This window comes from Puccinia triticina, chromosome 9A, assembly GCF_026914185.1.
Source record: "Puccinia triticina chromosome 9A, complete sequence".
NCBI lineage: Eukaryota > Fungi > Basidiomycota > Pucciniomycetes > Pucciniales > Pucciniaceae > Puccinia > Puccinia triticina.
The window spans coordinates 5,740,477-5,755,407 of record NC_070566.1 but is presented as its reverse complement, the minus strand read 5'-3'; the positions used below and the strand labels follow the sequence as shown (position 1 = coordinate 5,755,407).

The 14,931-nt window shown below is 45.6% G+C and overlaps 2 protein-coding genes across 2 annotated transcripts; one reads left to right on the top strand and one right to left on the bottom strand.

Moving 5' to 3' along the window:
• Positions 1-601: 601 nt before the first annotated feature.
• PtA15_9A553 (uncharacterized protein) lies at positions 602-1,663 on the top strand (the record flags this gene model as incomplete). The annotated part of the gene is made up of 4 exons (XM_053172774.1): positions 602-644; positions 719-1,023; positions 1,117-1,219; positions 1,314-1,663. 4 exons carry the CDS (start codon positions 602-604, stop codon positions 1,661-1,663), a joined length of 801 nt encoding a protein of 266 aa, XP_053023981.1.
• Positions 1,664-4,286: 2,623 nt separating this feature from the next.
• Positions 4,287-6,854, bottom strand: PtA15_9A552 (uncharacterized protein; the record flags this gene model as incomplete). Its single annotated transcript, XM_053172773.1, has 3 exons — positions 4,287-4,742; positions 6,733-6,773; positions 6,842-6,854. The coding sequence occupies 3 exons, from the start codon at positions 6,852-6,854 to the stop codon at positions 4,287-4,289; spliced, it is 510 nt and encodes a 169-aa protein (XP_053023980.1).
• Positions 6,855-14,931: the final 8,077 nt, after the last annotated feature.

The window sequence follows — 14,931 nt, the reverse complement described above, 5'->3', positions numbered from 1 at the left end:
CATTTTTGGGCCTTAACAAGCTACATACTTTTAACTGATACTTCAATCGCGCATACATTAAACTATATTTAACTTGCATTAATGGTTAATGAGGTTTAATGCGATCATGTGACATGTGAGAATGAATGACATCGGAGTTGCGTGCTGGTGCGTGTAATTCGTTTTTGAAGTGTACTTCTCGTTACAATAAATTTGAGAGTCTCGAGTTTGGGACTTGAGTTGGTCCAGACAGGTCCTGCCCAGTTTGATGGGTTCTCTCAGCTTTGTCTCCATGGCCGCAGGCTGTCACCGGAAGAGAAATTCTAATTGGAACATCGTCATCATGCTCATCTTTTCTGTTGACTTTGGTATCGTTTCGAGATGTGCGTATGATTTCCTGTCATGTGACCTCATTTGGCAACCAGCAAGCCGGCGCTGTCGGAGCAGCTGGATAGCCAACATTGGTGTTCCGGGTGGGATATCTTGTGGGATGGCTACTGGTCGAGCTCGCAGACCGGTATAAATAGAGGGGTCTTTCCCGGCGTTCTCTACCATCCTCATCCCTCATTGGCATTTCAAGCATCAACGAACATCCAGTCTTTCATTTGGCTCTTGCTCCGTCATGTTTTCGCAAGCTTCATCTTTGGCTCTTTTACTCGGTGCCAGTGAGTCATGAGTTCCTTGTGCCAACCCGAACATGCCGAGCTGACAGACTTCGTGTGCGTGACTGAAACTTCAGCGCTTCTCTCTGGCGTCAGCTATGGTGCCCCGGAAGGCGTGAACAAGCCGGCGCTCTCGGCTCGTCAAGCGGGCATAGCCGCCTCATCCAGCTCCTCCTCTTACAGCGAAACCGAGACATTCCAGAGCAGCTGGAACTCCCTCTCCCAGTCGTTCGCCCAAACGCAATCGGTCTTCGAGAGCCATTCTTCCGTCGAGGTGGCCTACCAATCCGTCCAAACTCTGTACAAGAGTTATCAATCCGCTTACAGCGCTTACCAGGCGTGCTCACCCTGCTCAACCGGCTTGGCCCAGAGCGGCTTCACGGTTAGTCTTCATTTCGCTCAGAAAACACTAGTGAATGTAGGATCATGTTGGATTGATTCCTTCGCACTCTCCGTATCAATTGCTATCCCATAGAGTCAATTCCAGCAAACTGTGCAACAGATGTACCGCTCCTTCCAATACATCCTCACGACCTGCCAATCGACCTATGCGGCCCAATGGCAATCCCAATTCGCATGTAAGATTTTCTCGTCCTTCCCTGTGCTTCCCCAAGCTCCACAAGACATCGGGGAGAATCGTCGAACTGAATGATTGTGAAATTTGAATTACAGCAACCTTCCAAAAGATGAACACGTTCGGAAGTTTCTCCCAGAAGATTGCTTCGAGCTTGAACATCGATCTCGGCGGGATACTGAAAGGACTGGGATTGAACCTTGACATCTTTTCGAACATCGGGATCAGCCTTGGAGGCATTCTTGGTGGATCGAACGGCCAGGGTTTGCTCGGCGGCGTGCTTGGAGGATCTAACGGCCAGGGATTACTCGGCAGCGTCCTTGGAGGAGGAGCAAACGGCGGGTCTGGTGGGGGCTTAGTCGGCAGCCTACTCGGCGGTGGTCGGGGCGGCGGGCAAGCGCCTGGCCAAGCTCCGCCCCAGGGTGGACTTCTCGGTGGCATCCTCTAATCAACGCAGTCATTATCGTGAAGTTCTACATGCACACACACCCCTGATTCTTATCGGGTCTCTTCCTTTTGGGGCTTCCTTCCGTCAACTCTACCCAGCATAATACACACTCCGATCATTTCTTTACCGCTTTCTGGTAGCAGAGACGCTGTTCTATCTTGTTCTTTCTACCCAAAGTGCTTGCGGATAATGTTTAATCCTGTTTGGACCAAAAAATGGTCCCTTGAAGTTAAAGCAAATGTTTGAGCAAGTCGAGTGAGCCCTCCATGATACCCCTGATGAGGAATCTAAGGATTGATTTCCCGTTGAGACTTGGGGCCCATTTTTTTGCAGTGCTTATTGACTTGACATTGCGCACTATGGGTGTAAGAGCATCTCTAACGGAGCCGCGACTGGGCGTTCGGGGGCGAGTTCCTGTTTTGCGCGCTGACGGACCCGCGGAACGACCCTGGGAACATCGCCGGGGGCAGTCCAACCCGCGATCACCTGCTGACTTCTGCGGGTCGCCTCCCGGCCGCAATTGACCATACACACCTGCATCCGCTCGTCTTCATACCTCGCAAAGACGGACGACACAGTATAAACACTTGCAGCTCACCAAGGAAGAAAAAAAAAACTTCAGCAATTGAATCAACGAGCCTCGTCTTGATAACGGTGTCTTTTCCGGTCATCGAGAGGAGTAAACACTCCCCTGGATGACCGGTTCTCTCTAATCATTGAGAGGAGTAAACAAGTAAACACTCCCCTCATTGACCGGTTCTCTATGATGATCGAGGGGAGTGTTTACTCCCCTCGGTGACCGGTTCTCTCCGGAGAGGAGTAAACACTCCCCTCGATGACCGGTTCTCTCCGGAGAGGAGTAAACACTCCCTTCGATGACTGGGTCCGTTCCGGTCATCGAGAGGAGTAAACACTCTCCTCGATGACTGGGTCCGTTCCGGTCATCGAGAGGAGTAAACACTCCCCTCGATGACCGGGTCCGTTCTGGTCATCAAGAGCAGTGTTTCCTCCACTTGATGACCGGGTTTGCTCCGGTCATCGAGATACATGCGTCCCGACGACCAGAACGTGACCAGAATGTTCCAGTCATCGATATTTGTGCATCCCGATGACCGGAATCAGGCTTGCAGAGGGTGGTGGGTGGCACTGGGAGTGAGCTTTCAGTCGGATTGCGGGTTGAACTACAGCTATTGTGTAAACGGTTGCGCTTTTCCGCGCTTTTTTTCCTTTTTTTCCCGCACCAATTTTTTTTTTTGCCCCCGATGTCATTTTTCCCCCCGGCGGACAGACGCAGGAATCCCCCGAGCCTGCCGCTGTGGGCGCTGCCTCAATATCAGCTCAGCACCCCTTAACCCCGCCAAATCTCGGCCGCATATCGTTGGAACCATCCAAGCCAAGGTCATCAAACAGTTTTTTTAGCTCGGTGGGTTTATCTCTTCATCCAAAAACTTCCTTCAGAAAATTTCTCACTTGCGGATGTTTTACAAGTGGATACTGAAATTTTCATGTTTTGTAGACATGGGTTATCGCCTGTACTCAGCCGACTTCAAATACGCGGTCGTCAGAGCGGCAAACGATGGGAAGACCTTAGCCAAGGTTAACGCTTCATTAGCCGCATCCGTCAGCAAAGATTCCTTGCGCCGATGGACCGATCTGTACAAGAGGACGAGGGCTGTTGTTTGTGATCCTTCCACCTATCAAAACCAAGGCCGAACTTTTGAATTGAAGGAGGAAGATTTAAATTTTATCTCCGAGATGGTTGCTGAAAAGCCTACAGTTTATCTAGACGAAATCCAGCAGGCGTTAATTGAAGAGACCGGTGCGATAGTCTGCCTGAAAACTATTTCGAAAACGCTCCATGAGCGTTTGAACATGTCCAAAAAGACGATCAGGACGTTCAATCCACGCCAAGATCCAGAAGCAAGGGCTTACTACACCTCTCGAATCAGCTGTATACCAACCTCTTATCTTGTGTTCACAGGTAGGTCTTTCTTTTTTATTACCTACATACGTATGCCTATGTGATGACTTCCCTTCATTTTCAGATGAATCAGGGGTCTCGCTTGAGGTCGTTTCAAGAACAAGAGGATGGGCTCCTGTAGGTCAAAGAACACCCCGAGTTTCGCGAGAGAGGAGCACCCACAAGTACAATGTCATCCCAGCAATTGCTTTTGATGGGTTAGTTGCACACATGGTCCAGGAGGAATCAGTGAATCGGGCGGATTTTGAATTTTTTCTTGAGCACATCTTGGTAAGCAGTTGTAATGCGATCTGATTTGCGTTCATTTACTGATGCCAGTATTTGCAGCTTCCATCCATGAACCCGTTTCCAGGTCCCCGTAGCGTAGTTGTCATGGACAACGCTCAAATTCACCACAATGGACGTATCGCAGAGCTTGTTGAGGAACGACGGTGCCTCTTGCAGTATCTTCCGGCATACTCACCAGACTTAAACCCAATTGAAAAGGGTTTCTCTGTTTACAAGTCAAATTTAAGACGGAACGAAGATTTACTTACCGGTGGTGAGGAGGACTATGATGTTTTAGATACTTTTGTTACTTTAGTTTTCACAGATGTTTTGACCCGTAAGCTCTTCATTGGCTCCGGTTACCTTGCAAATTGATTATATTGGGTTAATAAAAAACTGGAAACAGCGAGGTTGAGGATGCTTTGATTGCAGCAAGTTGTTGTTCCACCAGCCGGTTGAGGAGCACTGCGCCGGTGCCGGCGGTGCTTCCCGAGCGAGCTGATCGTCATATGCCGGGCTGAGATCGCTCGAGTCAGCCGACGAGGGCTCCTCGGACCCAAAGAGGATCAAATCGAGCTCGTCGTTCCACCGGCCGGTTGAGGAGCACCGCGCCGGTGCCGGCGGTGCTTCCCGAGCGAGCTGATCGTCATATGCCGGGCTGAGATTGCTCGAGTCAGCCGACGAGGGCTCCTTGGACCCAAAGAGGATCAAATCGAGCTCGTCGTTCCACCGGCCGGTTGAGGAGCACCGCGCCGGTGCCGGCGGTGCTTCCCAAGCAAGCTGATCGTCATATGCCGGGCTGAGATCGCTCGAGTCAGCCAACGAGGGCTCCTTGGACCCAAAGAGGATCGAGGCAAGCTCAGTTTCCAAACTGTTCCGCGTTGCACCATTCTGCGGCAGAAGACTACCTTCCAGGTCTGGAAACTGATCACACTAGACTCTCTCCAATTTCATTTCATTCCGAGTATGGAAAAAAATCAAGAGACTATTTTTTGTGCAAGCTAGAGACTAATTTGTTGGACGGAGACTGAAAACTAGACATTTTTGACTGAGCAAGACAAGATTTTGTTTGGGATCTTTCGTGTGTCTTAAGATAGATATGGATAGCATACTAGTTCATGGGACACAGTTTTTTTGAGGATTTTTAAGAGAGATACGAATAGCAGACTAGTTCATGGGAAACAATTTTTTGGAGTATTTTAATGAAATCTGAGAGAATTGGATCAAGCCAAACCTTTCAATGGCGCTTCTTGAGCTTTCGTTCGTATTTTTTAGTTTGGCTGACAAGCGAACGAGCATGACTCCTTTTAACACCAAGGTCTTCAAACTCTTTTGCCTCGAAGTTTGCAAACTCGGTATAGTGGGTGATTCCATATTCTTCTAGAGCTCTTTGGACCTTTTTGCAGTTCACATCGACGTGACAGTGAACCAAGTAGTCAGAAATGTCGACAGTTACATCCGAGGGGGGCGGCGAGGAAACAGGGGCGGGGCTTGAATGATTTGCTCGAGCGAAGTCAGGTTGAGGAACCGGCGGACCAGAGCTGTTTGTGCCGACGTTTGGAATTGCAGGGTACGACGGAAACATGTTTGCTGAGGGGCCCAGCCATGCCCAGGGGGAGTTTGGCCAAACCATTGGTGGGGGGACAAAGCCACCCATTCCCATTCCGGTATAAGCGGCTGCCACCGGCGAGATGTTCGGAGGGGTTCTATGAACTCTGGGGGCTCTTGATGATGGGGACGACTCCAAAATAGCTGCCCGGGATTGATTGACGGGACTAGCTTCGCGTTCCCTATTGTCTTCCTCTCGGGCGGCCACACCTTGGAACTCGGCTTTGGTTTGAAACCTAAATGCTGGAGACGTTGGTGGTTTATGCTCCGTGATATCTGGATTTTGGGCCTGCAAAGATGCAAGATTAAAAAAGGCGCACAATTCTAGTGAACTGCTTCAAACTCAACTCACCATAGCTCTTGCCCAAAGGGCAATGCGATCGGGGCTGAGTGCAATGAAACGATTTTGATCTTTGGGGTCGATCATGACTGGAAGCTCCATGGATCCAGTCAGTCGTTCGCAGGGCAGGTGAGTTTCTCGGATCGTCCACATGTTGTTTAAGATCTCAGAGTTCTTCTTGGCACCAGCAGTGGGCTGTGGTTCGGTCGAAGCCTCATTTCTTTCTCTGTTTCTCTCAGACAAGTGTCTCAATGCTTCGTTCCTCTGATATGATACAAAACATCAGCCAAATTAGGAAGAGGTTCAATCTAAAAGAAGGAAAGTACCCACCTCCGCAGTGATTTTAGGATCATTCTGGACAACATAGATTTTAGCTCCCCCCTTACGTTCGGCCATATCAAGAAACTCGGCAAAGATTTCGGAGTTATCCAAGTCGGTCTTGTTTTTTTCAACGAATTGACCGCCATGTTGAATTATTGCCAACCAGGAGAGTTCGCCTTCTTTCTCTTGGTCTTCTGCGAGTTCAGCAACGACTTTTGGTTCCTTGACACAAAGCACGGCAAGTGCTGCCCGTTTGAAAGCAACAAGACTGGTATCCGAAGCCTTCCAATGAAAGAAGAGTTGACCTGGTTTCGGAGCAAGTTTCGTGTACTTATCCTTGGGTTCATTTGCCTTGCGTCTGTTTGCGTTGCGGGAATTGGGAGTGGGCTTAGGTTTGGGGACGTAGAGTTTGTAATCTAAGTTGACCTTGAACTCTTCGGCCTCTTTGTCTTGTCCAGCATCTTCTTTTCCATCCTGGCTATAAGTGTCGTCTTGCAAGCTTGGTGCGGCAGTGTCTGTTGATGCCATAGACTGATCCAACCACGCACTGACTTCATCTAGTGTTTGCATCTGATTGAGTTGACTGTAATAATCTGAAACAAAAATCCGCTGTTAGAAAATGGGAAATGCAATTAGGGGCAAGATGAAAAAAAAGAAATACCTTCAGGTTCCATGGCGCCGGCGGTAGCAAACTGTTGGGATAGGATCTGATGAGGATGTGACGTGGCAGGAGGGAAAAAGGCAGCGTCAGGCTCGGGGGATTCCTGCGTCTGTCCGCAGGGGGGAAAAATGACATCGGGGGCAAAAAAAAAATTTGGTGCGGGAAAAAAAGGAAAAAAAGCGCAGAAAAGCGCAACCGTTTACACAATAGCTGTACCAGTCTACAGCCATTCCGAAAAAGCTTGGCTTTGTTGGAAGGAATTTCCACCCAAACTTTGTATTGGATTTGCCAATAATCACTGGCAAGGTTGGACATATGTATATTCATGCCCACCTCATTCTTATATGCAGGGTGCATATATAGCAGCCAGATGCCCTCAATCATCTTGTTCCTTTCATTTTTTCCTAATTTTGAGTTCAGAATCAAGCGATTTGGCCGATTCTACCCTGGATGGCATGCTGATCAAGGTTGCGAGGTTGGAAGGTGCTGGTCCCAGCAGCCGGCGTGTTTTTTTTTTGCTACCGAACGGCTTGATTGGTGGGATCCTGCAAGCGACTGCGCTCGCAGGTCTGGATATCATGTGTCCAACCTTGATGTTGGATGCACATACATTGGCAAATCCAGAAGGAATTTCCAGCGGAAATTCCTTCCAAAGAAGCCAAGCTTTTTCGGAATTATGGTGTTCAAAGTTGGTTTGCATAATTTTATGCATGCATAAATCATAAAATCATAAAAATATTTTGGTGAGGAAATTTTGTATTACATCATCAGACAGTCATATCCCCAGCAAAAAATATTTTATGATTTTATGATTTTATGATTTATGCATGCATAAAATTATGCAAATCAACTTTGAACACCATAAATGGCTGTATAATTGGAGCTGAGCTGCGACTGCTGTGAAATGTGTCTGCGGGCTCGGGGAACACAGGCCAACTGCCCCCCGGACCGTTGGAGATGCTCTAAGGGTGTAAGAGCATCTCCAGCAGAGCGGGGATGAGACCCGCTACCCATAGCCGGTGTAAGACTCAAAAGGTGTCGTGAGACCCTTTTGCTGAATGGCGAAAGGTATGGATGAGGTGCAAACTCTGCCTTTCTGGATATCAGAAAACAAGACCACCAAGCTAAGCTTGGCAGTTTTATTCAGTGATAAGGATATGTTCAGAGATGAAGAGTATAGTTGGATTGTATGGTGGAAAGTTCTGAGTGTCTAAGAAACAGATGAGATGTCTGAAATGGGCAGAAAATACTGATGACTTGGATGGGGCTTGAACCCAGGTCCGTGAGCAGAGTGTATATAAAGTGAAAAAGAGAAGGTCAAGGTTTGAAAGCTATTCTTCCACCAGGATTTGAACCCAGTACCTTGAGAGGCTTGTGAAAGGTTTGTGAAATCAACTATGAGTGTGAATTGCAAGTAACTGTGATATGTATGTGTAATAAATAACTGTGACAGGTGAGTAGATGGATGATGGGAGCCAGATGGCATGAGGGAGGAAACAACTGGCAGGAAGAGGCCTCCTTATATAGTAAACTGAGAAGGGGTCTAACTTCTAGGGGGTTACATGAGTTTCATATGTATGCAATATCAAAACAGTGGCCAACTTGTGGTTGAGTGGAATAAAAGGAAGGAAATGAAAGAAACAAAGGAATTCAATATGAGGTATTCAATATCCTATGCAAAGTATCCTAGAGCTGAGTTGTGTGTGAAATCATATGTGAAATACTCTGTGAACTGTCCCGGACTAGCATGTGAAAGGTGTGATCCGTGTATCTTCTGATCCAGTAGAGATATGAAGGTGGTTCCAGTTGGTGACTAGGGGTTATTTTGGCCGTAGATTCCATTTCTGCCGTCCATTTGTTCCTATCTTGAGGCGTTTAGAGAGTACCAATAAAAGTTTTAATTTTTCTCCTACAAACACAGGAATAACGACTACACTGGCTGGGACCACCTTTCACACACCTGTCTCAGCTGTTCAACAGCAGCTCCACAGCAGACTGGCAATCACGCCTGGGGTGGATAGCTAGATTGCCATGCAGGACAACACGACTCCAATGGAATTCAATATCTCCAGCATGGATTTGGTTGATTTACTCAGCTTCATGGACAATGACAATGATCACATTGCCTACCAAATGTTCGACCGGATTATTTCAAGCAACTGTGATGAATCTCGAAGGGGAGGAGGATATACCGTTGGCCAAAAAACTATCAATTGTGAACACCTTCAAGGTGAACTCCAGCTACGCAAGGACTACTTTTCCGAAAACTTGTCATATCCAGAGAAGCTGTTTTGTCGACGATTCCAAATGCACAAAAGTTTGTTTGTCCAAATTCTCAACGCGGTCAAGGCACACAATAACTATTTTGTCCAGAAGCGGAACGCCGCTGGGAAGCTTGGGCTGTCCCCATATCAAAAGATATCCTGCGCTCTGAGGATGCTTGCTTATGGCTGTAGTGCTGACTCTCTTGACGAGTATTTTAGAATGGGTGAGTTATTCTTTTCAAGTATGAATTGGAATGCATTTTTTTGACAAACCACAATTCAATAGGTGAATCAACAACCCTCAAAAGTCTCAAGCAATTCTGTCGAGCGGTGGTGAATGTCTTTTTGGAAGAGTATCTACGGAGTCCAAACCACAAGGACCTTTTGCGCCTACTCCATGTTGCAAAGAAGCAAGGGTTTACGGGAATGTTAGGCTCGCTAGACTGTATGCATTGGACGTGGAAAAACTGTCCAACAGCGCATGCGGGTCAATATAGTGGAAAAGAAAAAGAATTTACGATCATACTTGAAGCTGTTGCCTCCTACGATACGTGGATCTGGCATGCTTTTTTTGGCTTGCCTGGAACCTTAAACAATGTGAATTTTCTCAATCAATCACCTCTATTCCAAAATCTTCAAGACAGAGTGGCACCGGAGGTCAATTTTAAAATTGGATCAAACAACTACTTGATGGGATACTATTTATTGGACGGAATATACCCCAAATGGGCGACTTTGATGCAAACAATTAGCTTCCCAAGGGGGAAGAAGGAAAAAAAAACTTTGCTAAACATCAAAAAGATGTGGAACGGGCGTTTGGGATTTTGCAGGCTTGCTGGGGAATTGTCAAGCAACCTGGCCAACTTTGGAAGCACAAGGATCTCACCTATATCATGAAGATATGCATAATTCTTCACAATATGATTGTCAAAGACAAACAAGATACTCCGGATGAAGATGATCAGGAGTATGAACAGCCAGAAAATGCCACCAAGGTGACTTTGACCAAAACCAGCAAATCAGACTTCTGTTGCTTCCTCAAGCAATATCAAGCAATACAAAACCAATCAAGACACAATCAGCTGAAGGACAACCTCATTGAGCTTCAATGGACTTTACATGAGAAGCGAGTCAGATTAAGAAGGGCGCTTGGAGATCTTCCGGTTGATTTAAGCTCCAACAGTTCTGATGAAAACAATGAAGATTGAACTCGGCCTCTGTGAGCCTGAGTCTCTATAGTGACAGCAGGACACAAGAAATGGGGGACAACAGTTTGATTTCTTGGGATAAAGAAAATACAACTGTAAGAGAAAAAGAGAAAGAGAGAGAAAGAAACCAAGCAGGATAAGATAGAAGAGAAGTACTAGGTTATTCTAGTGGGAATGCACGTCCACTGGCAATGCTACTCTTCAGAAGAGTGCTGCTAATCTGTGCTAGAAGTGCTACAGCTTCCTCTCAGGAGGGTATCTGGATTAGATAAGTTTAATCCAGCCACAGTTTTTTAGACTTCTCTCTGGACAGTCAAGGTTCTTAATGGGAAACCTGAGGGACAGCCCTGCAACCTAGATTTTGAGGCAAAGGCCAAGTGATTATAAGGGACAGCCCTGTGATCAAGATAGAGGCAAAGGCCTGTAGAATTGAAGGGACAGCCCTGTGATCAAGATAGAGGCAAAGGCCTGTAGAATTGGAGGGACAGCCCTGTGATCAAGGAGGAGGCAAAGCAAGAAGAAAAGGCAGATCAAGCAAGACACAGAGTTGTACCTCTGAGATAATCAAGGTTCAGTGAAAGAGGTTACTTACTGTCAATATCCTAGGCGCCTGTGACGGTAGGTATACTGGGAGTAGAGTAGGCTCTTTGGTGGTGATCCTGGGGTTATCTGGGTGGTGGTTCTGGTGTGCTGAAGTCTGTGGATCCGCCTCAGGCAAGGGGGATTCTGACTACGAAAATTTTCACAGTTTGCTTATGTAATTTACATATGTACATGTGGTTTGGCGCGCCAGGTAGTGCTGACACGTCACAACTGCGCAAGCGCGCCACAACTCAGTAACTCAGGGAAGGAGTATAGTTACAATGAATTGATAAGTTGTAACTAGGGTCAAAATTGCATGAGGAAACAGAATCTGAAGTCAAAACAAGGTTATCTCTTAAGATGAAAAAGATATAAAGTAATTTATATGTAAAAAAGGTAGAACAGGCAGCTTTTAGGTCAGCTGTGATGACTCTAAGGCTGACAGCCTCTTTGTAATTTTTTCATTGATATTTACTTATTTACTTACTGCCCAATATCTCTCACATGTGGCTCAATCAATCTCTGAGTGGCAATGAATCTCTTTGTTTTGTTTTTTGTTATCTTTGTTATATTTTCATTTATTCTCTCACTCACTCACAATCTATTCAATTTTCAGAGCACAAAAAAGTTAGTGAAATGTGAGATAAATAAGCAAAAGCAAGTGAAATGTGAGATAAATAAGCTTCACAATAGACAAAAGATCACACAAGATTTTGCTGAGCTTAAGAGTTGGAGGGAATCAAGCCAAGACGTTTGGCAACCTCTTCTTTTTTAGTGTTGTAGAAAGAACAAGAAATAGGATCCAAATTTGAGAGATCTTTTGACATAACTACATGATCAGCAACAGTTTGCATGGCGGCCATCTTTTCACGAGAAATCTTGATGAGCTCTTTTTTGAAAGAACTCAGAAGACTAAGAATTTTATTTCTTCTTGTCAGAATCTTAACTTTGAACTAAATACATCTTATTAGAGTAAAAATCAAAAGAGGATTTTTACCTAAGAGCAGGCAAGTAGGCCGCTTTGTGATGTAGATAGAAAAGAAAGAGAGGGAAGAACTTTGTTCTTCTTCCAGTGAATTAAGTTTGGTCTGTACAATTTAATTTGTTAGCCAATTGTCTTCTAGTTGTTGAGAGACCTCTGGTCCTTACTTGGATGGAGCTATTGCTGTTCCTTATCCGGTCAAAATTTTAAAATTTTGGGGAAATGCACAGCAGCAGGTGTTACTGATCAATCAGTTCAGTTTATCAACTTTCTAAAAATATTGTCATAAACACCTTAAAATGGGTCCTAAAGTTTTGTAAATTTCAATTGTGAACCCCCCCCCCCCCCCCCCCCCCCCCGCCATTGGCATGCGCGGGAAGAATGGCTATGGTTGAGAGGATTTTCTCAGCAGCAGCTGATGTGTGTGGAACCAGTAGGAGTAGCCTATGTCTGGCAACTATTGAGCTATCCTTCAGAAGCCACATATGGTTGCAAAAAGGGGTGAATGCCGGGGGTGATTTCCAAATTGTACTTGACACAGCTGAAGCTAATGTTAAATTTGCAACTCATCCTAAAAAACTCATCAAACAAAAAGAAGCAAACAAGATCAAGCATGTTGGAGCCGCAGATAAATGGTGTTGTATTCTCACTTTGTACCTCTCCATCCCAGCTCCCAACTTGTCATCTCTCTCAATCTAAACTCAAGTCACTCATTCAAATTCAATCTTGGAATCTCAATTTCACTCACTCTTTATTTTAGGGGCAGGCTAAATGCACTACCATCTTTTACTACATGTACTCCAAAAATGGAGTGCACATCTGTGTACTGCAAAATTATTGGAGTGGAATTCAGTCCACTCCATGAATACCTGGAGTGAACATTTGGCTACTCCAAAAATTGTTCAATTATTGGAGTGCAAAACCCGTGAACTACCAATAATTTGGAGTGTGATGTTGTGCACTTCTTTTTCAATATTTTTTGCTCCGGGAAGTGGAGTGCAACACCGTGCACTCCAATATTCATTGGAGTACACATCCACCTTATCATGAATATGCACTCCAAGTTCAACCAAGTCAAACTCATTTTCCTCCAAGTCCATCTTCCCCCCTGCTGCCCCAACAACTCTCTTATTTTGGCAAGACAGCCCACTCTGCTAGCTACACGGCCAGACTATCCTCCCCGGCAACATATCCTCTCCTGAAACAAAGATGAACAACTCAACCACCCCAACCAACGGTATTGTGGTCACCCCAGAGATGTGGCAGCAGATGCAATCAATGCTTGCCCTCTTCCAAACAGCCAAATCAGCTCCAGCTCTGGCTTCTTTGGATCAATAACCTTCAGCCAAAGTGTCAAATCAACCCTCTCAAATCACGAGCGCATCCAATTTATATTGCAACTCGGGGTCTCAAGAATCCAATCAGCAGGAATCAGATGACGAAAGCGCTTTGGACAATAGTGGGTTCAAAAACAAAAAGAAGGAATCTACAGCACCTCCAAACAAGCAATAAACCCCCATCATCGACACACAAGTTGCTCAAATCCCCTCCAGCAAGAAAGATCAAGACCTTGTTGTGATTTCAGATCTAAAAAGCTATGACTTTAGCGTTGGTGGTAAGTGGCCATCAGCATTGTTTTACTCTCACATTTTTACTGACATGTTTTCTCAGAATCATTGGACCCTCCTTGTTGTGCAGCCTTTAGATCAATGGATACTCTGGTTCAGTTCTGTCAAATGTGGGCCAAGAATCATGGATACGCGGTCTTCAAGTCCAACTTGGTGCCGGGTAAAAATGTTTATACTCAATGTGATCAATCTGGGCATTATCACGGCTCAGGAGTGAAGAAAGACGGACGAACAACGTCTACAACAAATATTGGCTGCCCCTTTGTAATTTATGGCTCTGTACCCACCAGCAAGAAGGTTGTCGACAAAACTTGGACGTTTCAGATCCAAAACGGAAAGCATAATCACGAAGCATCCCCTGGACCCAGATCTCATGCGGCTCACCAACAACTGATTCCAGAGCAGATTGAGAAGATTCAAAAGCTTTTAAAATCAAATCTCAAAGCCGCTCAGATTTTGCTCCAGCTACAAACATCCAACAACAAGACCTATGCAACCAACAAGACCGTCACCAATGCCCTTCAAAAGATTTGTCGCAAAGATTTGGATGGTCAGAAGCCAGCAGAAGCGCTGATGTCAATTCTCCAGGAATCCAATTGGACCTGGGATGTAAAAGTCAATGACAGCGGAAAGCTTCTAAATCTGTTCTTTGCTCATCCAGGATCTATTCATCTCGCTCGGATCAACCATCATGTGGCTCTCCTTGATGCCACATACAAGACTAACCGCTGTAAGTTACCGCTTCTCCACATCATTGGCCAGGCTGCATCAAACCGTTCATTCTCAATTGCGTTCTGCTTTTTGACTTTTGAGGATGACAACAACTACTTGTGGGCTGTCAATTGTCTCCGAAAGCAAATTTGGCGTCCTGAAAGAACCCCCCAAGTGTTCATAACCAATTGCAATACTGCTTTACGAATTGCTTTGAAACGAGTGTTTCCGGATTCTCAAGCAAACTTGTGTACGTGGCATATCAACAAAAACATAACAACAAACTGTAAGAAATACTTTTTGACAGAAAAACCAGAAGATTCAGACAAGGAAGAAAGCTCAGAAGAATCAATGGAACAAAAACTAAAAAAGGAAAGGAATCCCGAAGCAACTGGAAGATTTTCATAGGTCTCTGGTGGCAAGTCACATACTCAAAAATGGTTGAGATATACAAAAAGCGATTGTCTGCATTGAGAGAATACCTTTCTTCTTGCCCTGCTGTGCTCGAATACTTGGACAAGTGGATCATTCCACATAAGGATCTGTTTGTTGTTGCATGGGCTTGTCAATACCCTCATCTACGAAACCTGAACACGTTGCAAGTTGAATCCGGACATGCGTACCGCGTACCTCAAGACGTTTGTAAAAAATGCTACTGGCGATTTACTCTCTGTATTCCACTCGTTAGCGCATGCGGTCGATGCGCAATTGAATG